Source organism: Heptranchias perlo, chromosome 5 (genome assembly GCF_035084215.1).
Source record: "Heptranchias perlo isolate sHepPer1 chromosome 5, sHepPer1.hap1, whole genome shotgun sequence".
In the NCBI taxonomy this organism is placed as follows: Eukaryota; Metazoa; Chordata; class Chondrichthyes; order Hexanchiformes; family Hexanchidae; genus Heptranchias; species Heptranchias perlo.
Window position 1 is genome coordinate 55014216 of NC_090329.1, and position 24700 is coordinate 55038915.

The window sequence follows — 24700 nt, forward strand, 5'->3', positions numbered from 1 at the left end:
GTATTAATTTACCTTACATATATAGAACCACAAAAATTTACAACATAGAAGGCAGCCTTTGGCTCATTATCTCTGTGCTGGCTCTTTGCTAGAGCAATCCAAAATGAATCCCATTGTCTTCACAATCCTGTACCTTCCTCTGCTTCAAATATTTAGCCATTTTTCCCTTAAAAGATACAGTGGTGACGAACTCAATCACTCCTGTGGCAAAGCATTCCATGCTCAAACAACCCTCTGTGTAAAGAAATTTCCCTGAATCTGTCTCCTCACTCTCTTAGTGACATGCTTCTATCAATTGGCTGTTAGAGTTGCTTTCATTACAATGGGACGTATTTCTTCCTGTTGATAATTTGTGTGAAAACTCAGCTGATTTACCACTTTGTACTTAACAACAACAACTTGCACTTATATAGAAAAACATCCCAAGGCGCTTCACAGAGGCGTAATCAGAAATAAACGGGTGCCAAGACAAAGGAGGGGATATTAGGATGGGTGACTAAAAGCTTGGCCAAAGTGTTGATGGATGATCGTAAAGGAGGAAGTGGGGGGGGGGGGGTAGAAAGGTGTAGGGGCTTAATCAGGGAATTTCAGGGCATGGGGTATAGGCAGTCAAAGGTACAGCCGCCAATGGTGGGGTAAAGGGAGGGGAGTGCACAAAAGGCCAGAGTTGAAGGAGTGGACACTTCGGGAGGGGAGCCATTGGGCTGGAAGACGTTACAGAGTTAGGGAGGGGCAAGACCATGAAGAGATTTAAACATGAAAATCAAAATTTTAAATTAGAGCCAATGTAGGTCAGCAAGGCCAGGGATGATGAGTAAGCGGGATAGTGCTGGATAGGTTAGGGATAGCAGAGTTTTGGATGAACTGAAGTCTACAGATGGTGGTGGATGGGAGGCAAGCTGGGAAAGTATTGGAATATTCGTGTCTGGAGTTGACTAAGGGATGAATGAGAGTTTCAGTGGCCAATGGGCTAAGGTAGGGGCGGAGCCGGACAGTTACAGTGGTAGAATTTGGTAGTCTTTGTTATAAATAGGATATGGGGTTGGAAGCTCAGCTCAAGGTTGAATGGGAAACCAAGGTTGCAAACAGTCTGGTTCAGCCTGAGACAGTGGCCGGGGTGCAGGTGGCAAGGGTATAGAGTTTGTGGCAGGGACCGAAGACGATAGCTTCAGTCTTCCCAATGTTTAAATGGAGGAAACTGTGGCTCATGGAAGATTGGATGTCGGACAAGCAGTATGACAACGCAAAGGCTTGTGAGAGGTGGTGGAGAGGTACAGCTGGGTGTCGTCAGTGTACATATGGAAACTGACCCATGTCTGTGGATGATGTTGCCACGGGGCAGCATGTAGATGAGGAAGAGGATGGATAGTTGGGGGACTCCAGAGATAATGGTGATGGGATGGGAAGAGAAGCCCTTGCTGGTGATGGTTTGGCTGCAATCAGATAGGTAAGGATGCCAAACGAGGGCAATCCCACTGAGCTGGACAACAGAGGAAAGCCATTGGAGGAGCATGGTGTAGTCGACCGTGTCAAAGGCCGCAGAGAGGTCGAGGAGGATAATGCACCACGGTCACAGTCACATTAAAGGGGCAATTATATATGACTTTGGTAAGGGTTGTTTCGGCGTTGTGGCAGGGGCGTAAACCTGATTAGAGAGATTCAAACACAGAGTTGCAGGAAAGGGACACAGATAAGGGAGGCAACAACATGTTCAAGGACTTTGGAAAGGTAAGGGAGGTTAGAGTTGGGGCATTAGTTTGCAAGGACAATGAGTCAAGGGTGTTTTTTTTGAGGGGTGGGGGGAGTGATGACTTCAGCTTTGAAAGGCAGGAGAACAGTACTTGAAGAGAGGGACCTATATACAATGTTAGCTACCATGGGGGCCAGGAAGGGAAATTGGGTGGTCAGTAATTTCGTGGGAATGGGGTCAAGGGAGCAGGAGGTGGGTCTCATGGCCAAGATTAGCTCAGAGAGGGCATATGGGGAGATAGGAGATAAACTAGGGAAAGAATCAGATTAATCTTTCTGATAAAATTATTAACAGGAAGAAGTTCGCCCCAATATCCCTCTACCAGGCCCCAAAGGCCTGTGGACATGGATAATCATGTCTCTCTTGATACTCATTGGAGTTCAACAAAAAATTTCACAATAATCGAGGTGCTGGTTAGAGGTTATCTCAGGTGCAAACCCCCTTATCTATGCCCAGTCATCATGTTAAACTCAATTTAACAATGAATATGTGTACAGTCTAGCAGAGATAGGAAATAATGAAAGCCAGCCTGGGGTTTCCACAATTCATCAGGGGTTTGAACTGCAAATAAATGGCAATATGAGATTTGCTCAGCATTCAATTAATATAATGGTACAATTACCTTCAACTATGAAAACAAATGGAGCAACACTGCTTAACCTTTTCATGCTCTAGTATAGCTCTGATTTGCTCTGAAAATTAATTTCCTAGTGAAGGGTGCACTCAGTTTGTTTGGCTGCAGTACAGTGGTTCTTTTGCAGTCATACTTCATGCCTTGAAATTCCATCTCCCAGTCATCCCCTGTCTGAGAGGCCCCACTTACAAGCCAACTATAAATTCAGAATTTGTTTCCAACATGTAGATCTTGAAAAGAAATAGAATTCTATAATACTGTCCTGACGTTGAAAATCTAGAACCAGAAATGACCACCTCTTTAAAGTCAGCTTCTTGGTGGCTTGATTTCCTGCGCACCATTTGCCCATGGTGCAGCCTGGTACACATGTTTGTTCCAAAGCAAATCCACAGTCCATGATGTTCTAAATTTAGGTGAAAGTTCAAATATGGGAACAAAAGATGGCATTTGTGTCATATCCTCAGGCAAATTCAACACAAATGAGGCTACTGCTTGTCTGGGACATTGCAGCTGTGTTTGCTGCACCCAAGAAAAATGGACACATCGGGCAGGATCTGGGCACTCCCAAATACATTTTTTAATATTTATTTTTAATAAAAAAATACGCAGACACATGGGCATGATTTTAAAAGGGCGGCAGGATAGCAGCGGGGGAGGGGATGGGTCAATGGGTGCATGGCGAACCCGAATAATAAAAACTTATCGTTCCTCACCTGATCGCGACTTAATTGGTGGCCATTAATCTTGTTTCCAGGTTTGCCGTCCGAAAGCTGCGCAGTGGGCGGACAGGCTGTCAGCTGGAGCTTCTGGATTTAAAGGGCCATTGCTCTAATGGCTTTTGCTGGAGCAAAGAGCAAGAAGACCCAATGGAGCAGCACAGGGACAAGGCTGCTCCAAGTTTCAGCGATGCCTCACTTCAGCTGCTGCTGGCTGGGGTGAGGAGGAGGAGGGAACTATTTTACCTGGCCGACAGGAGGAAGCGCCCTGCCTCTGCCACCAAGAAGGCCTGGCTCGAGGTGGCAGAGGAGGTCACCAACAGCAGCAACATCTCCTGCACCTGGATCCAGTGCAGGAAGCGATTCAATAACCCAACTAGGTCAGCAAACGTGAATACACTTACTCATTCTCCTGCATTCTGTGGCGGACAACACCACCTCCCCCCGCCACATCAATCTGCGTCACCAAGATTACTTCATCACTTCTCTCCTCACACCCATTTAAGACTCATCCTCAACTTACCTGCACTTCCTGAGCACTTCCTCACTGCCCCATTTGTGACCCCACCACTATCACTCAGCCCAATCCTGATCCAATGTGATGTCTCTGTCTCATTCTCACCCTTGATGCACTTCTTTCACGGTCAGCCGCACCCAAAGCAATGCATTCATCAGTTAGCCATTTCACCATCACTCACTCACGAGTCTGTACTTTCTCCCCTTCAAGAAGAGAGCACAAAATGCACGCGAGAGAGTGAGGACTGGAGTGGGGCCACAACAAATAGTGGTGCTCAAAGACGCAGCGGAGGAGGTGCTGGGGATCAGCTGCACCCTCGAGTGCCCATCCGTCGGGGACGCTGAGACTGGCACCCCACAAACGTCTGGTGACACAACCTTAACATTCATCACACGCAACATGAATTAATGTTAAGAACGATTGGCATGTTGAACACCTCAGTATGCTCATTGCAACATGACACATCTGTAATGATGCTTAATATTGCCTTCTGTTCTCTTCAACGACCACAGTGACGGCAGAGGGTGATTCGTCAGAGGAGCTCCAGGCCTCTGCGGGCGCACCGTCACATCTTAGTGAGCCATCCACCAGCGCAGATGCTCACACCTCGGTGGGTCCCAGCAGTCAATTAGTTGGGTTGGCACCTGGTGAGTCACCACACACAAGTGAGCACGTGCAGACACTGGTGGCGGGGCAGCTGTGGAGAGTCCGCGTCGGTGGGCCCACTCCTCTCCAGGCTCTGGTCAGCTAAATACAGATGCTGCACCCCGGGAGCCATCCTTTAAAAGGAGAATGATCGAGAGACAGCAGCACATTTGCGAGGTACTGGAACAGGTTCCATGTACACTCTCTACAATAACGCAGAGGATGGAGGAGTCCAACTCCTGCATTAGTGGAACAGTGGGACAGGTACGGGAGAGAATCTCTGAGATAATGTCACAGGGATGTGAGCAACTGTCTGAGATAGTGTCGCAGGGAAGTGCGGGAATGTCTGTGATGGAGAGAAGGCTTGCCTCCGTTGAGCTTCAAGCACGGCTCACAAATGAGTCCATTCAGGCCCCGACAATGGCCATTTGGACTCACAGTGAAAAACATTCCGCTATCTCAAACAGGCAGACAGAAACTTTACAACTGGGCCAGCAAGGCATCATACATGTCCTCCAAACTGTTCTCCAGCGGGGTGGTAGGAGTGATGTGGGCCTGGTCTAGGAGAGGGATGATGGTGAAAAGGGACATCGAAGTGGGGACGCCACTCAAAGCGCTCCCATGTCTCACCCATTGCCCCCCTCTCAACCAGTATCCGCAATGCTGCCTCCTCTCCAAGTGGCCGAGACTGACCCTGCACAGGTGCAGGTGGAGAAGTCATTGGAGGGGCCCTCACGGGCTCCAAAACTTAGAGGGCGTAGGCCCAAAGTATCTAAGCAGTCAGGGCATCGACATGAGCAACCTACCACTACCTCTGCTGCAGCCACATGAGATGCACCACGTAGAAGTAGTAGGAAGAGAAAGGCTAAGGATTTGTGATCACGAAGGGTTTGCATAAAGGTGTCAGACAGACTGTCATGTTTTTCACTTATATTTGGTTTTTGTTAAAGTCACATTAAATGTTGTCATTCTCACCACTACTGCCACGTCTTGCCCATTCTTGACTGGCTTTTGTGATAGCACCCTTTCATGTGCTTCATCATGAATGGCAACACATGATACCACCCAGTGGGTCACTTTACAGTGGGTGTATAGAATCATAGAAAGGTTACAGCATGGAAGGAGGCCATTCGGCCCATCGAGTCCATGTCGGCTCTATGCAAAAGCAATCCAGCTAGTCCCACTCCCTCGCCCTTTCCCCCTAGCATTGCAAATTTTTTCCTTTCAAGTACATATCCAGTTCCCTTTTGAAGGCCATGATTGAATCTGCCTCCACCACCCTCTCGGGCAGTGCATTCCAGATCCTAACCATTCGCTGTGTAAAAAAGTTTTTCCTCATGTCCCCTTTAGTTCTTTTGCCAATCACGTTAAATCTATGTCCTCTGGTCCTTGACCCTTCCGCCAATGGGAACAGTTTCTCTCTATCTTCTCTGTCTAGACCCTTCATGATTTTGAATACCTCTATCATGTGTATGTGTATGTGAAGTTGCAGAGCTGTTTTGTGTGGGGGTTGGGGGGTGGTGGGGGGGCTGGTGTTGGCGCTACCCTTTCCAGGTGGTGTCAGGACTGGACTCTTCTCACTTTCTGATCTTACGAGAGCCGTTCTCATATGAGTGACTCCCTGGTCTCACGAGCAGCCAGGTGAGCCACTGCTGTGTCCATGGGTTCATCCTCCTCCTCCTGCTCCTCCTCAATATGGATGGCAGATGAGGCAATGGGGCCTCCTCAACCAGTACCCCTCTCCGTTGCGCCATGTTGTGCAGGACACAACATACTACTATAATGCGACTCTCGTTGATGCGTATTGAAGTGCTCCCCCAGAACAATCGAAGCACTGAAATTGCATCTCCAACAGCCCTATCGCATGTTGAATTATAGACCTGGTGATGATGTGGCTGTCGTTGTATCGACGCTGTTGCTCGTTGATGGTGTTCCTCAGAGGTGTCATGAGCCACGTGTGCAGGGGATATCACTTGTCTCCGAGGAGCCAGCCCTTAAGGCTGTTCGGTGCATGGAAGAGGTCCGTGATCTTGGGCTGTAGACTGCTGGAAGATATCAATGGACTGGTCAGATGGGCAGAAAAGTGGCAAATGGAATTTAATCCAGAGAAATGTGAGGTAATGCATTTGGGGAGGGCAAACAAGGCAGGGGAATACATAGGAGGATACTGAGAGGTGTAGAGAAAGTGAGGGACCTTGGAGTGCATGTCCACAGATCCCTGAAGGTAGCATGACAGGTAGATAAGGTGGTTAAGAAGACATATGGAATACTTTCCTTTATTAGCTGAGGCATAGAACATAAGAGCAGGGAGGCTATGCTGGAACTGTGTAAATCACTGGTTAGGCCTTAGCTTGAGTACAGTGTACAGTTCTGGTCACCACATCACAGGAAAGATGTGATTGCACTAGAGAAGGTACAGAGGAGATTTACGAGGATGTTGCCCGGACTGGAGAATTTTAGCTATGATGACAGATTGGATAGGCTGGGGTTGTTTTCCTTGGAACAGAGGAGGCTGAGGGGTGATTTAATTGAGGTGTATAAAATTATGAGGGGCCTAGATAAAGTGGATAGGAAGGACCTATTTCCCTTAGCAGAGAGGTCAATAACCAGGGGGCATAGATTTAAAGTGATTGGTAGAAGGATTAGAGGGGAGCTGAGGAAAAATCTTTTCACCCAGAAGATGGTGGGGGTCTGGAACTCACTGCCTGAAAGGGTGCTAGAGGCAGAAACCCTCAACTCATTTAAAAAGTACCTGGATGTGCACCTGAAGTGCCGTAACCTACATGGCTACGGACCAAGAGCTGGAAAGTGGGATTAGGCTGAGTGGCTCATTTTCGGCTGGCACGGACACTATGGGCTGAATGGCCTCCTGATGTGCCATAAATTTTCTCTGATTCTATGATTCTATTTTGGATTCCCTCAGAATGAACGAATCGCGGCAGCTGCCAGGGTATCTGGTGCAGACGTGGAGGAATCTTTTGAGGTGGTCACAAACGAGCTGAGCGTTGATGGAGTGATACCCCTTTCTGTTGATGAACAGTCCTGGCTCGTGTGGAGGTGCTCGGATTGCTGTATGGGTGCATTCGATTGCACCCTGTACACGTGGGAAGCCAGCCACAGAGTGGAATCCCACTGCCCTCTCCATCTGGCTGAGGTCGTCCATGGGGAAGCTGACTTATTGCGAGGCCCTGCAAAACACATCGCTGGTTACCTGCCTTATGCACTTGTGTGCAGACGACTGGGAGATCCTGGCGATGTCACCGGTGGCACCCTGGAATGATCCGGAGGTGAAGAAGTTGAGGGCAGTGGTGACTTTAACTGTGACGGATAATGAGATGCCGCCAGGCCCAGCTGGGAGCAGCCCGGCATGAAGGATGCTGCAGATGTCTGCAACCACCTGGCGACTCACTCTCAGCCTCTGAATGCACTGCTCCTCAGAGAGGTCCAGGAAGCTGAGCATCGGTCTGTAGACCCTCTGATGAGGGTAGTGCCTCCTGCGACATTGCTCCCTCTGTTGTTCCCCTCTGTGCTCTTGTGTAGGTGCCTGTGGCACAGCAGTGTGTTGTGGAGCTCCAAGTGGCAGTAGTACACTCCGTGCCTGGCGAGGCTGATGATGTTGCTCATCCTCGTACGTAATGGTGAATGCAGCCATCGCGCCCCCCCCACCCTGATGGTGTCAGTTTGAGGGGGTCCAAAAAGTTGGTAAATATGCGTAAACAGAAGAATTCTGAGTGTAAACCAAGAATTTTCAGTCTAAACACAAAGATCTCCCAGCCAAAAGTTTGTCTGAGAGAACTGAGTGCCCTGCTGCAATCACTCACCTTTTATCCCCATCTGTCAAACTGGTATTTAAATGTCCAACTGGTTGTCGGTTGAAACACAACTCCTTCACCATGGCGTTTTTCACACAGCACGGGAAATACGCTGAGGCAGTGTTGAAATCGCTTGCTTTCATTGTAAATTGCATTTATTCATTTTTAAACTACTTTAAATAGCTCAATTGCTGCCTTGAATATCATCCCGCTGGCTTTAATTGCCGGCGGGACTTCTGGGTTCGGGAACGGCGCATGCGCCCAGATGGCTCTGGGTTGTGCGTGTTCTTTAGCATTTTGGAGCCGGGATTTCTACCCGCTCCTCGAGAAGCCGAGTTTCTTTGCCCCCCGCCCCCAGACTTTTGTTTTAAAATTGAGCCCAATATCTGGGCCATAGTTACTGAACTCCTGTCCTAGCAGGATCAGGAATGCTTTATATAGATGTCTGAATGCACAGGATCAGTCAGCAGACTGGTCAGGAGATGAATGTACTAAAAGATCTCTCTGTTGAACCTCAGGGGAGGATTTTACAGCTGCAGATTTTCTGTCTGCTGCAGTGTGAACCTTTTCTGACCATTTTTTTTGCAAACTTTAAAAAGTAATGGGGCACACGTGGTGGCACAGCTCTATGTGGAGAAAGGGTTAAAGCACCTCCCTGTAGGGGAAAGGAAACTGAACAGGGAACCTTCACCACGCTGGTCTAATTGTTAACTACAACAGGCACGGATGGTGGCCTAAGTCCAGGCTTCATGCCCTTCACTCCAAGATAGCAGAAGATATCTACCCTGGGAAGGGCCATCAAGTGAAAACATCCAACTCTGTGCCAGGCTCACATACCTTTAAAAATCCCTTTACTGGAGACAACGGCACTATATTCTATTTATTTACTGATAAACTTGTTTTGCCTGAAGTTTTAAAAGGAGGGAGAATGCCTGTTACACAGTGCTTTTTTGTGAGTGGGGCAGGTCAGTTTTAAAACAATAGAAAGCATAGGTCAAGAAAAGTCACTACTATGTTCTCTACCACGCCTATTTAATCATCTGAGGGAAAGTTCTGCATAAACATTCCTTGATCTTAAAAGATAATCAATCAAAAATCCTAAAATTGCTCCTACATTTGAGTGAGGCTTGCACAGCTGGCTGCATGTTGAATGTAAAAGTGCTGGGACTGACTAAAACTGGCTGCCAGGAAGGCTTGCTTTTAGCTGGTCTTCCGGGCTGTTGGTTTCAGTGAATCCCAGTAGTTTTACATTCCCCTTGCAGTCAGCTGCGGAGAAACGTGTTTCTGGGAGCTGACATCAATTTTAAAAAATGCAGAGAACTTTAAAAAGAATCTGCAGGACTTTAAAAATTAATGAAAAGGCTTGTTAATTCACCAACCAATGAATTGGCAACAAGGGAGCATTAACTCAGGATTATTAGTTGAAGAATGGAAAGGGAAGTTAGAAGTCTCCCTCTGAAAATCTTTCATAATTTTGAAAACCTCTAATAGACCCTCTCCCTTAAGCTTCTTTGTTTCAATGAAAAAGCTTTTTTTTTTGCATTTTTCTTTGTAACTATTTTATTCCTCCAGTGAATTGTTGCTGTACCCTTTTTGATGACTTTAATATCCTTCAGTATATGGAGCACCCAGAACTTTTGCAACACTGCAACCTTGGCTAACATTTTCTCGTGCAAATTCAACATAACTTCCTTGCTTTTGCATTCAAAAATCCAGAATCCCAATACTCTTTTTGTGGCCTTTTCTATTTGCACTCCCAGCTTTAAAGATCTATGTATCTACACTCATAGATTTCTCTGTTCCTCCACTCCATTAATAATCTTACCAGTTAAGATACTACCCAAAACGTACTACTTCACATTTCTCTGCATTGAACTTCATCTCCTACCTATCTGCCCAATTTGCTAACCTGTTAAGTGCTCCTATCAATTCACTACTTTGTGGGAAAAATTCAAACCTTTAGTTTTACTTGAGATTTGTTAATGTTGTAGCCATGTCCTGTAGTTTTGCGCTCAAAGTCCAAGTTAAAGAGCCTGCTTACATCTATATCACCTATGCTTCTCAACGTTTTGAAGATCATGCCTTCTTTTCTTCAATAGCAAGTTCAACTTTGTCAGTCTCTCCTTAATGATGTAAACAGTGGTGGTATCACTATTTGCAAAGGGTGTCCAGAAAGTATGAAGTTATTACCTAACCAGTCTTTTTGAATACACTGTGAGCCCACTGCAACCCCACATTAATGCAAATATCAAGTATATAACTCTTCACAACAAGGGTCCAACAAATTGTAGGCTAGAAGACTAAGTATTTACTGCTACATAATTGATTTATGGGAAAATAGAATCTACTTTAATGCCTGAAACTGTAGGAAGAAAATGTTAAAGATTTTAACTGGAATCAGAACAATTTGAAATCCTTTTTATTGTTTTGATTCCACTCTTTACTTAAATGGCCATTGTAATGCTGCTAGCTATTTTGAGTAGTTTCAGGACATCTTGCCATAATGAGTGTCCAAATTTTGTCACATCTGCAAACTGAGACAATGAAAATAATGTTTTTTTTTGCTGTCAACTAACAACAACAACAACAACACAATCATATAGCGCCTTTAACATAGTAAAACGTCCCAAGGCGCTCCACAGGAACACTGTTAAACAAAATTTGACACCGAGCCACATCAGGAGATATGAGGACAGGTGACCAAAGGTTTGGTCAAAGAGGTAGGTTTCAAGGAGCGTCTTAAAGGAGAAGAGAGATAGATAGAGAGGTGAAGAGGTTTTGGGAGGGAATTGTAGAGCTTATGGCCTAGGCAGCTGAAGGCACGGCCACCAATGGTGGAGTAATTAAAATCAGGGAAGCACAGGAGGCCAGAACTGGAGGAGCGCAGAGATCTCGGAGGGTTACTGGAAACAGTTCCCTGTTATTTGTTTTCTTACTTTCAAATAAGCAAATAAATTATACAGAATTGTACCAGAAAAATCCAATGATTGACGTAGGACTTACAGCACTGAACCACAGTAATTCCACAGATTCAAATTCATATTACTCTACTTCTGCTCAGATTTATGTGGGGTTTGCAAAGAAGTGAAGCTAAGATACAAAGACCTAAGCCATGCAGAGACACAATACAGACTATAAGTCATGGTGACTACTGGTGTTCCCCCCACTTCCTCCACTTCCCTGTTACATTTATAAGAGACATCCAAAGTAGAATGTGAAGTTACTCTTGATCTCCACCTACAAAGTGCTGACACCATCTTCAAGCAAAGCAAATCTGCAAGTAACGAGCGTTAATATGCACTCCAGTTTTTATCTGAAGGTTGCACTTCAGCCAGGTTTACACCATAATAGAATCATAGTGGAGTAAGAAGCATCATATAACATATACAATCTAATGAATGACATGATATCTTGGTGTTGTTAAGAACCTTGTAATAACCTTCTACCAGTCATGTGATCAGCATACATCCACTTGCTTATGCCAGAATGCTTGTAATTGGTACTCACTGACATCACCCTTTTCCACAGCACTAGGATCTGGGGTAGCTCTGCATAGTCACCAGAAATGTCCAAGTTCAACTAATTAAAATTGTACATAGAATTTTAATAAGCAGTAGAAACCAGAGAATTAAAAGATACTAAGACAGCGTCATGTCAGAGGGAATTTATGATGTCTTTTCACCTCCTTGATTGTGTCAGTGCCTTGTAAGTCCTGATTACCTATTACTTGACATGTAAGCGCAGGAGATGTGAAGATTGTCAACTTGTAATGAGTTTATCTAAAAGCAGGATTTAAAGCACATATTTCAAATTGCCATTTTCATCCTTTATTTAAGTGGTAACTGCATTTTAAAAGGGCTGGGATCTTTGTTGTTTTCCCAATGATAGCCCAGTTTTATTCATCATCTCAACTCACCTCCTTCTTCCACTTTGCCAGCCACTCATCTCTCTTTCTTTTGCTGATATAATAGGGATCACCAGCCTGGAAAGTTATTCGCTGCATAGGTCTCTGACGCAGACTACTCTCCCACCCTGACTGGCCACGACGTCGACCCCTTGTTCCCTGTTTAAAAGGATAGATTGACAATATTAGAAAACATGAATCTGTTATTCATCTTTTATTCACTTCTAACTTCAATACTAAGTTAACAATTACTGAGTGTGAGTGTGCTACCAGCAGCAAAGTTCCTGCTGGATGGAGGTAAAAGTGCATAACAAATTACAGCTGGTCAAGAACACTCTACAGAGGTTTACACAGAATATTGAGCTACTCTGAAAAGGGATCAGCCAAACACATTTGGCTTGGATATTTGATTAAAATGTGGAGAGTTTTAGATTTTCCTGAACTGCTGCAGACAAGATTAAAAATAAGGCTAAAATCTCTTCCAAATTAAAAAAAAATCACATGCGAGTACAAGAAAGTGAGGATTTTGCTGGGGGTTTTTTTTGAAAAAAAATTAGGTGGCAGGGTTAAGATTTGGTTTGGTTAGTTAAACCCATGAAATGTGGGTATTTAGATCTTAGTGAGTTCAATGCTCACTCCTCTTGGTTACTTTCTGAGCATTCTGTTCCACCCACAAATGGGCTTTTGAAATACTACCAAGTAAAAGACAGTATGCATCTTATTATTAAAATGCCAGTCTTCTTTCATTTTATGCCTGAAGATATTTTCCAAAAGCTAAAAATGTTTTTATACGGTTACAAAGTAGCAACAGTGACTGATGATAATTGGTGTATGAATGGATGATAATTGATGTATGAATGAACAGAAATGCCTCATATGACACCCAATGGTTTTTGATGCAGATTATGATTTAAAGCATAAACTTGCAACATTGGCTCTACATATGACTGGCATATACTACTTTTGATGAAAAGTAATGATTTTATTGAAAAGCTACATTTGAATTGACTGTCATAATAAGTGTGATCAGATGCCTCATGTCTATGATCAACAAAAATAGGTGAACAATGTTTGGATAAAAATATTAAGTTTATTCTAATGCATGTCCTGACATAAGAATGTGAAAATGGCAATATTTTTAAAAAGGTTTATATGTGTGTATTACAAGTGACTAACAGGATCAAAGGGGTTGAAGACAATGTTATAAACACCAAGTTTTAAAAGTTTATCATAGCAAACTGTTACTTTGTAGATAATGTGGATGTTTTGTTGCAAAAAAGACTGGTGGTCCACTTTCCTCTTTTCTGCATGGAATTTTCCATTATGATATTTACATCATTTAATAGGAAAGGAGTGCCACAAGCATTATGATGAAAAACCTGTTGTGCTGCAGCATCATGTGATAGGAAATAGTGTTCCAAGGATACTCACTACCTTGTATATATGCATGTATGTTATACATAAGATGAAAGAAGGGGTATTACCTCTACTTTTACTGACTCCTCTGTTGATGTGGTGTTTTCTTCAGATCCTAAAAAAGTGCAGAAAACAAATCAAAACATACATCATTCTATAGAACCATATCACCTAATATATTAGACATAAGCACAAGACACACAAAAAACATATTGCTAGGATTCTAGCCTAGGGTTATGGACAGTTCAGCTTTACTTATAAACTTATTCGCGATGTTATGTGCTCCTCTAGGTAGGAGATGAACAGCAGACATTTTCACAACTTTTCAGATTGACCGAGGGACCCATGAAATCTTCGCTTCTTATTTTGGCCAAATGACATAATTTTCCTACAAAGAATTATGGGTGACTTATGTAATCGAGGACTCATAGTTCCTTGATAAGCCTTAGCATCTTCACTACTTGTACGGTAATAATGCTAGAGGGGGATTTTCTAACCATTTAAAGAAATTTTTTTCTCCCCTCCCCCTTTCTGATCAGTCCACATGATAAGTCAGTTTGGGTTACTCCTTCAAGACTTTAAGTGGCCTCTTACACAGTGAGACTGGCAGATGTGGAAGTAGGCCTTCTCAGCTAGGGAAGGGTGATAGGATTTATATAGGAACTGTGTATTGACAATTACATCACTTTCCCAGAGTTCCAAGCAACAAAAAGATGTCAAGGCAACCCAGCTGGCCTAAATAATCAAGCACAAAAATAGAGACTTTTACCAGAGGAATAAGAAACATCTGGGAAATAAATTCTAGGATTTAACTGGAGTGAGTAATGTAAAGAATTACCATTAATGTTTAGCTCCCTCTTAAAGGGGTGCCGTCCTCATGAAATAGTACTTGGAAATCCTTTTTTCTCAAAAATACATTGCTTTGACATGCCAAAAATCACCACCACACTGTAATGAAAATGACAAGCAACCCTTCTGGCACTATTTCTTCCACAAACAATAAAAAAGCTTGCTGAACACTTTTTCATGAAAAGGTAGTGGAGTTGTGGAATATGTTGCTGGGAAGACAACTGAAGTGCACACTCTAAATGGGTTCTAGATACAGTTGGGAAGAGAAGGGATTGAGGAACATGGATAAAAGAAAGAAAACACTCAGATTTATGCGGCATCTTTAACATCCTAAGGCTATCCCAAAGCCAATTAATTACTTTTGAAGCATGGTTACATTGTTTTGTTACCTCCACCACCTATAAGGACAAGGGCAGCAGGTGCATGGGAACACCATCACCTCCAAGTTCCCCTCCAAGTCACACACCATCCCAACTTGGACATATATCGCGGTTCCTTCAAAATCTTGGAACTCCCTACCTAACAGCATTGTGGCGTACCTCCATCACGCGGACTGCAGCAGTTCAGGAAGAAGGCTCACCACCACGTTCTCAAGGGCAACTAGGGATGAGCAATAAAGCAATAGATGCTGGCCATGCTAGTGACCCCCATATCCCGAGAATGAATAACTAATGTGTGGCAGCCAATTTGCGCATAGCAAGGGGCAACAAACAGCAGTTAATTTGATTTTGATGGTGTTAAGGGAGGAATGCTGGCCAGGACGTTGGCATATCTCCCCTGTTTTTCTTCGAACAGTGCTGTAGGATCTTTTGCATCCACCTGAGCAGGCAGATAGGGCTGTGGTTTAATGTCTCATCTGAAAGACGGCAGCTCTGACGATGCTGTACTCCCTCAATACTGCACTAAATTACCAGCCTAGATTACGGACTCAAATCATGGAATGGGGCTTGAAGCCATTACCTCTGACTCAGAGGTGAGGGAGTTACCACTGAGCTAAGAACGACATTAGGCAGGTAAGTGATGCTCAGCTATCAAAAAAGGTTGTGCTTCTGGGCTCAATGACCTTTTCCTGTTCTTAACATTTCTTAAGACAGAACCTCTAAGTGAATAAAGTCTCAGAAATTCTCATAGAATTGAATATCCAAATTAACTAATAACCTTACAATTTATATCAACAGCTTTTTACTTTCTTAATTTAAAATGGGTGAGTTGTGGTTGAGTGGGTAAATTCACTGCCTGTTGTGGTGTTGAGTAGGAAAGTCCCTGGTCCCTGCTGAATTAGCTGATCCCAACTACAGTGGTAATGAGGGCAATATAATTGACCTCAGAGAACTCTATCTGGGGAAGGGTTCCTGTTGTTATTCACTGATCCTGCTGGGAAGTGTGCATATGTAGATATTAGGTACCAACAGCACCAAGCTCTTCTGTGATTCCTCCTAATTGCTTACTGACAGTCAATATTGGGTTCCCACATAAAGAGTGGTCACTTGAGGGGAGTATTGGAGAGCTGCTATTGCCAATGAAAGTGCATCCTAGCATGAGTCATTGCTTTCAGGAGAAGGAAGAAAAGAGAGAGGGAAGTTACAAGTGAACAGCAGCCAAGGCGAGAAGCCTCAATATTTTTTTACAGGTTTCCTTGTGGGCCAGGAGGAGCAGGAGTGCTCCTCCGGGGCCCACTAGGAAACCTTGAGCCTTCCTGGCCCTGGGCTTCTCTCCCCCCTTCCCCGACTGGGATTGCCCCCCTGGAGCACTTACCTTGTGCTGGGGGCCGTTCCCCAGGACCCCAGCGATGGTCGCCTGCTGCTGATTTTAACAACCGGACAGCCGCTTCCCGCCGACTTTTTGGCTGTTATAGTCGGGAAGTCGGCAAGAGGCATGTTAATGAGGCCCGGTCATTAAAATCGGCTGAGCCACCCTGTTACCACACCCGGGAGGGCCGGCCGTTTGCTTTGCTGTGTTCCTGCCCGAGGGTTAAAGTCAGAGCAGCAATATTTCAAGCCACAGATTAGATGTGTAAATGTATATTCTATTCCAGTCTTGTTCAGTTCTCAATTTGCACATGTTCGCATTAAATGCCCATGTCCTCTGGATCTAGATGCCATTTGCCACTTATCAGGCTATTCAGTAATCTACACAATTTATAAATCTTGATATGCTGCAGTGGAATCCATCAAAGGAAGTCCCAAAAGCACATCTGTGTGTTTCATGTTTAAGAACATACAGTATATGTTGAGTATAGGACTTTGCTATATTGACTGCGGATAATTTAACATAAACCAACAGTAATGATGTATCCTCTTCTGTAATATCATCACGATATATCAATGACATAAAGTGCACTAACTGCCAATATCTACTAAGGATGGGACTTGCCTGTGTTTATAATTACAAACCTGCAAGGGGTATGTAACCTGGTTACCAAAACTACTAGCCAGCGTTGTCTACTCCGACAGCAGCACTGAAGAATGAAATGGAACACTAAGTAGCAGGTCATTTTGTGCATGTCAACTAGCCTCCTTATGGACGAGGCCACATCCTTTCCCAATGTCAGTAGGAGTTCCCTACTTTTGGCATTGATTGGAAGTCCACTGTAATCCATTTCCTTGCTGGTGTCACCACAGATAGAAAAGGAAAGTGAAAAAGATTAAGAGGAAAGAGAAACAGAATGGAGCAAAAAGAAAAGTCAGAGAGATGCGGATGCAAAGAAGGAATGTTTATGTGTGTGTGTAGCACACAAACAGGACCACCACCAGCATAAACAAACACAAATCCAACTTTCTCTCATGAGCCTTCGGCACTCTTGTAAAAATCATGGAGGGCCACTAATTTGAATAAACATTAAATTGTTCTTTATAATGATAGCAAATAGCAGACGTGAGGGGCTGCAATACAAGCTAGACAGTTAACACAACTGTAGGAGTTCAAATTATATAATTGCTCTGGAGAGTTTATACTTATCATCTGAATCCCAGGATTATGTTATACATTCCCAAGGAACAGTTACTTTATACAAAGCACATGCTTAGATCCTAATTTCTGCATTTAAGATAACCACCAACACACTGGTTGCTGCTGAGATGGTCGATACAGAGTTTATACAGTGTCATGAAGTGGCATCAGGCCGTATACAATGTTTTTTCAAAGCTTATGTTTAACAATAATACAATGAGCAGGATTTTAATATGCCAGCGGGAAGAGTCGGAGGTGGGGGGGGAGGGGGTTGATTTGCGTGTGCGAAACCCGGAAGGGAAGTAAGCAGGTCGCGATCGCATGAGGCCAATCAAAGCCTCTTCCTGATTGACAGGCTGGCTGCCGATAGGAGTTGCACATTCGAGAGCGGGGGTGGGGGGGAGAAAGGAAGAGAGAGACAGACCTCATCGGTAGTTAGGATAGAGATGGGGGAGAGGAACAAAGATTAGAGTGGAGTCATCGGTCATCAGGGTCAGAGTGGAGACATCGGACGTCAGGGTCAGAGTGGAGACATCGGACGTCGGGATCAGAGTGGAGACATCGGACATCGGGATCAGAGTGAAGACATCGGACATCGGGATCAGAGTGGAGTCATTGGGCATCTGGATCAGAGTGGAGACATCGGACATCGGGATCAGAGTGGAGTCATCGGACATCGGGATCACAGTGGAGTCATTGGACATCGGGATCAGAGTGGAGTCATTGGACATTGGGATCACAGTGGAGTCATTGGACAGCGGGATCAGAGTGGAGTCATCGGACATCGGGATCAGAGGGGAGACATTGGACATCGGGATCAGAGGGGAGACATTGGACATCGGGATCAGAGTGGAGATTTCGGACATCGGGATCAGGGGGGGAGGGTCCTGGCAACATTGGTTTTAGGGTATGTTTATTTATCTTTCTACAATGGGAAATGTAATTTTATTTCATTTATTTAGTCTATTTTTCATTGATCCGGCCCTTCCCGTCTGGTTTCACGAGGCATAAATCAGAAACCATGGGAAAACCGCCCAGTTACGTTAAAATCTTTTTAAATGTCCAATACACAAAAAATAAACGAACTTAAGTACTTCAGTGAGATACATTTGCCCCTTTAATTATTGGCGCGCCGGATTTAAGTGGTGACTGATGTGTGCACGCACACAGATTTGCCTGAGTCTCATTCAAAAATGGGCGGGTTCCAGCGGCATGTCTGCCCACTCCCAAAAACAGCGATTTTGGATGTCTCCCCGCCCCCAACTCACCCTTTTTTTGCTTTTAAAATCCTGCCCGATGTATTTTCGTCAGTTTATCAGTATGCAATCATTGACAAAAACTGCTTGTACTATTTTTTTTCTTCACTTTATGAAAATAGCAAAATCTAGATTTAGGGCAAACTGTGAATCACACCATATTTTTGGATTTACATTTTACATGCTAGTACTCAATGCTTGGGAATTCCTAATTTTCTCACTTAGTTATATGCATAATAACAGTGTAAATATTATTTGTTTGTACCCTTCTGCAGTTTGCCACTCCAAAATATATTTTATATGATAAATTCACTGGACCTGCACTCCCAGCGGGGAGCGATGTTTAAAAGGGAGTGAGGGTCGGAGAGTTAGGGCTACATTCTTGCTGGGAGCACATGATCAGTGTCTTTATCCATTCTTTTTTTTCTAAAGGGTCCTGGAACATCTGGAGGCCCCACAATTAAGCTCCTACCTTTCCCACCATTCCATGACTAAGACCCACAAATCGGACTTCCAGCCCATTCAGCACCACGGTTGCACTGGTCAAAGTCACAAATAACATCCCGTGGGACTGTAATTGCAGCTTGCTTCCTTCCTTCCTCAACCTTCTTAACCTGTCAGCTGCCATCGATACCATTGACCACTTCATCCTCTTTGAATGTCTCTCCTCCATGACAATGCTATCTCATGGTTCCACTCCGATTTGTTATTGGAGCGATAACTATAGGGCTGATTCGGCTAGCCACACTCTCATCTAATAAAGTTCCATGCTGGAAATGAAGACTCACAAAGCTACCCCTTAAGGTTTCTCTAAAAGGTTCTCCTCCCTTGTCCTCATGGTCACCTGTGGTTTAACTCAGGGCTTCATCATTGGTCCCTCTTCTTCATCATTTATATGCTACCCCCTAGCAATGTTGTTCAGAAGCATGATATCAACTTTCACATGTACATGTTTGATTCTCAGCACAACCTCTTTGCCTGCTCCATCAACTCCAAAGCTGTCACCACCATTTCCAACAGTCTGCTTCACATTAAAACCTGGATGAGACATAACGTCTTCCAGGTAAATGTTGGTAAAACTGAAGCCATCCTCTTCGGCTCCCACAAACACCTATGCACCTCTAGTCTTGATTCCAGCAACCTCCCCAGCTACCCAGAGGTGTAAAACCTTAAAACAGTGCTTAATCCCAAACTCAGCTTCCTCCACCACATTCAATCCATGACCGAGATGGCTTTCATTCATCACTGAAACATCACCTGTCCCCACCCCATCGTTTCTCCCTCTGTTGCCTTTATTAACTCCATGGCTTAATTTCTCCAATGCCATTGATATCAATAAAAATGGTATTTTTATTTCTTGTCTGAGGTCCTTGAAATCGAGGAATATAGTCATATTCACCTTAGGTTCTGTGTGTGATGATTTCTCCATCACACCTCTAGTAGAATAACAGCAATAGCTGCATAAAAGAATGCAGCGAGAGAATTAAAGGGATAACTAAGCATTAATTCAATGATGCATAATTGAAACTATCACTGCTGGGGAGAATGCAGTGAAAATTCAAGAGGTTTCTACTACACAAAGCAGTGTTGTATACTGATTGCCCACTCTCCATTTCCTGCTCTGCACTTTGTAATACTGATAGGAGTTCCACCTATTGCCTGGATTCCATCCAAGAGAAGCACAGCTGTAAGTACAGTGCAAACAGGGGAGTGTATGTACATGGTCTTTAGATTTTAGCAGCTCTCTGAGCTCACGTTGATTTTATTTAAAATTGCGCTCTAATCTTCTCAAAACTACAGTAAGCATTGTTTAAAGTTTTGGTACAAATCTATTTTTTTATTTTATCAGTGCAGAATCACTGCTAAAAATTACTTGCACTTTTTTTATTATTTTGTGAAAATAACAAAATGTAGATTTGGAATGAACACTGGTGAAATCTGGAATTTCATTTTTCAAAATGGGTACCTGATTTTCCACTTTTGCTTGCACACATTGAAGTGTAACTTTGGGTGCTTTCACATCCAACTTACAGCATAAGAATATAAGGAAATAGGAATGAGATAAGGCCTTTCATTCATCCATGTCAACCTGTCTCTTTGAGGACCTGCCCAGATAATTTTTATTTCTCTCCTGCATTGGCACCAAGCCCAGATCCCTCCACTGTCTGGTGAATTAAGGATATGCTGTTTTCCCTTTTCAGTGGTAGAACTGAGTCAGCATATTAAATGGGATCATTTCACAAGTTCAACAACTCTAAGCTGTTCATCTACATAACAACAGTTACTGGACTTCTAAGTAATTCATTGTATGAAAAGCTATTTGGGAAGTTTCTAAGATGTGATAAGGCACTATGGAGGAAAAATTCGATACGGGCTGTTTTCAGGTGAGGGTAGTGTGATGCGCTAGTACCCCGTGCCCGATGGCCCCTATGCAGGCAGCACGTGAACTTCATGCTGCCTGCTACTTTACCATGATATCTCTGTGCAGCCAGCGCCACCCTCGCTGCTGAGAGGCTGCACGGAGAATGAGGAAGTTGGAAATGGAGCGTGCACAGCGCACGTCATCAGCAGCCTGCACTACTTAAAGGTGCAGGCACATTTCAAATGGCAGGTACATAGCTTACTTGGAGAAGGGAAAGGTGCCCACGAGGATACGGGACCAGCATAAGAGAGGGCTCCATGCTTCTCTGATGATAGTCTGGAGGCCCTGGTGGAAGGGGTGGACGAAAGCAGGGCCAGCATGTACCCGCAGGGTGGCAAGAGACCATCCAGACTGCAGTTCCACAGGCATTGGCAGGCTGTGGTGCAGGAAGTCAACGCCAGGAGCATGGCACCATGCACATGGGTGCAGTGCCGAAAGAAGTTCAATGATTTGACACGAGTGGTCAAGGTGAGTGAATGCAAGTGTCAAGTGTCACATCCTACCAACTGCACACTGCTCCATGCATCACACTCGCCATCACCCACCAACAAACACTGCCCATCCATACGCAATGCTGCACTCGGCATGCTGCATCTCACCCGCACATAGTACCACACTTGCAGGCCACACAACCACCACTCACAAGTCACACAAACTGGCAGCTATTCGACCACGACAGGCACATCACCCACACAACTTGTAGGATACTCAGTGACACACTGCCCTCTGTCTTGCAGGAGAAGGTGGCGCATAACAGCCGGCAGCAGGAGGGGCCTGAGAGTGGACGGGGACGCTTACACGTCCTCACCCCCCCTAGAGGAGACAGTGCCTCAGATCATTGGGCGGGATGTCGCTGCAGCCATGACAACATGCCACACTGGAGGTCCCGATGAAGGGGGGTCTCTGCATATCTAATGCTCCTTCTCCTTTTCCACATCTCCCTCCTCCCATAATCTTTTCTGACTCACATGCTGCAGATGCTGTCAGCACACACCTCTTACTTGCTCCTCTCCCCACTCCACAACTCAACCTGTTTCCCTTTGTCATTGCAGATACCCAAGAACATGTGGCGGCACCAGAGGAGGAGGAGGAGGAGGAGGAGGAGGGGGACACTGAAGCCACACCATCACTCGATCTGATGCTCACATCCACCAGCTCAGAGACTGACACTGCGCGTCCCATTGAGGCTAGGATAGAGGAGGGATCTGCACATGGTGAGACACCGAGCACAAGTGTGCAGGAACCGGGGCGGGGGGGAACGGATACCACAGGTGCCAGCTTGCCGGAGGGTGAGGTCGCTCACTAGTTCTGCTGCACAGGAATCAGATGAGGACTTCAGTGGGCCAGGGTACAGAAGATGGCTGATGGGTGTACACTACGAAATGCTTGGAAAGCCTGCCAGAAAGTCTGCGCACAATGAGAAGGGGCATGGAGGTGTCCAGCTCCAACCTGGCGCAGGGCTTTGCACAGAGCTTGGAGCCCATCCTTTCCAGCATGGAACGGATGGTCACCTCCATCAGCGCACCTGTGGAACCCACCATGATGCAGCATCTGATGAATGTCACAGCTTCCATTGCAGCACAAACATCTGCCATCCAAGGTCTGACTGCTGCCTTGGAAGCTGAGACTGCTGCTGTCGGGGGTCTGGGTATCACTGTGGAACAGGGCTTCCAGGGCATCACAGCACTCCAGCAATCTGTTCTCCAGCTGATCACCAGGATTTCAGGCGCTGCCCCGGGAGAGCGGCAGTGGCACCATGGCAGTCGGACCTGCTGTCTTTTCTCAAGACGACTGCCTTCCTGCTCCCACCCCTGCCACTCCTCCAGTGCCCCTGTTGTTGCCTATTGGCCAGCCAGGCCAGACTGCTGCAGCCCATGCTGAGATGGTTCAGTCTGAAGCCGGGCTCTTCCGGCCCAGAGCTGCTCGAGCTCGTCCTCCAAGACCATCTGCACGCTCCTCCATTGAAGGCCAGCAGCCTCCCACCACCCATGCTCCAGCCAATGGGGAAGCACCTCGTAGGAGCACTAGGATAGGTAAAGGCACACGAACAAAAGGCACTAAGGGAATGCACAAGGGTGAATAGTTCCGTTATGTTTGCATAATTTCATTTATTCATTGATAAATGAGACCTTGAGTTTGCATTTGGTGGTGGTTTTTATTTATGCAATGAGCTGAGAGGGAAACCAATGTGTAATCAGATGGAGGGCGATTTGATTGTCTTGTGGGAGCGGAAAGGTGGGGAGTGTAGGACTGTTGGTGAGTTGGGGGATGTAGTTCACATAATTCATAGCGGGCACGGATTGGGCGAGCACGCAGAGCCCTTGCAGACAAGGTGTGTGGTTCCTGTTGCACCCTTGTGTCTTCCTCCACTTCCTCTTCTGGCTACACCTCCTCCTCCTCCTCCTCAGCCTCTTCCTCCTCAACCTCTTCCTCCTCAGCCACCTCCTCCTCCACCATCTCTGGCTCAGGGTCTCCTCCAATCATTGGTGGCAAAGTCTGGTCCCTCATGATGGCGAGGTTGTGCAGCATGCAGCAGACCACCACAAATCTGCCCACCCGCTCAGGGGAGTACTGCAGGGCTCTCGGTCCAGGCAGTGGAAGCGTTGTTTGAGGAGGTCTATGGTGTGCTCCACGATGTTGCATGTGGCAGCATGTGTCTCATTATAGGCCTGCTGTGCACGTGTGTGTGGGTTCCTGATTGGAGTCATGAGCCATGGCGTGAGGGGATAGCCCTTATCGCCCAGTGGCCAGCCTTTGACTTGCTGAGTCAGGTGAAAGATAGCTGGCGCATTGGACTGACGCGTAACGAAGGCATCGTGACTACTCCCAGGTTAGTGGACATCAACCTCCATAATTCGATGCGTGTGGTCGCACACCAGCTGCACGTGGAGAGAGTGGAAGCCCTTTCGTTTGACGAAGACGGCTGGGTTGATATGCGGGGCAGGGCAAAACGCATGCAGTCAATGGCACCCTGCACCATGGGGAAGCCAGCAATGCGAGCGAACCCCCGTGCTCACTCGTTCTGCTTGTCTCTGTGGAGAGGGAAGGTGATGAACCTGTTCCTCATCTGGTACAGTGTGTCTGTGACCTCCCTTATGCAGCAGTGCACTGAGTTGTTGTGTCACCAGCAGAGGCCTGAAATGCTCCTGAGCCGTAGAAATTCAGCGCCATGGTGATCTTCACAGCCTTGAAAAACACAGAGCCACAGTAGAAAGGATTTAGAGAAGCACAACAGTGATGGTTCCAGCATTGAGGACGGTGATGAAAGATGCCCCCTTCCCAGGCTTAGTAGCTTGCAAACAGTCACTGTCAAGACTCATAAATGGATAAAGGCTGCTTGGATGAGGGTGCCTCATGCTTTTGGAACTGTACCCTAACAAAGCGACAATACCGCCAGGAGCAAAGTGGCAAGGAGAAAAAAAAATAGCAAGAGAGAAAAAAAAGTAGAAGCAATGCTGTCCTTGCCCTGCTAAGAGGTTGCAGTTGTGGCCGCATCAGTTGACAGATCTTGGTCACAGCTTCCTTGGCGAACCTCAGGCATCGGATACAATCCTCCTCGGTCACGTTGAACTAAGAGAACGAAGAGAATTGGTCCCAGAAGGCCCTCGTTGTGTAGGGCCTCCTGCTCAGTGCCCCGCGCCTCCTCTTCCTTTGTCTCCTTGCAGCTTGACCTGCTATGCGTGGCCTCTCTGCATGCTCCCAGTCATGCTCAATGCCCAGCGGGAGCCCTAGCAGTCTGCCCATGATTACCAGGAATGTTGTTCAACCACGGTTGTAACTTTCCGAACCGTAAGGCAGTACCTGCCAAACCACTCTCAAATGTACTTGGG

General features: G+C 45.6%; 1 protein-coding gene across 17 annotated transcripts in view; it reads right to left on the reverse strand.

The window, feature by feature from the left end:
- dnmt3ab (DNA (cytosine-5-)-methyltransferase 3 alpha b) overlaps positions 1 to 24700 on the reverse strand; it is a 495665-nt gene that overhangs the window by 181236 nt on the left and 289729 nt on the right. For all 17 annotated transcript variants that reach the window (XM_067984389.1, XM_067984385.1, XM_067984397.1 and 14 more), the window contains 2 exons: positions 13463 to 13509; positions 11991 to 12137 (listed from right to left, as the gene is read on the reverse strand). In XM_067984389.1, the coding sequence (XP_067840490.1) occupies positions 11991 to 12137; positions 13463 to 13509 (194 nt within the window). The remainder of the gene's footprint in view (positions 1 to 11990; positions 12138 to 13462; positions 13510 to 24700) is intronic.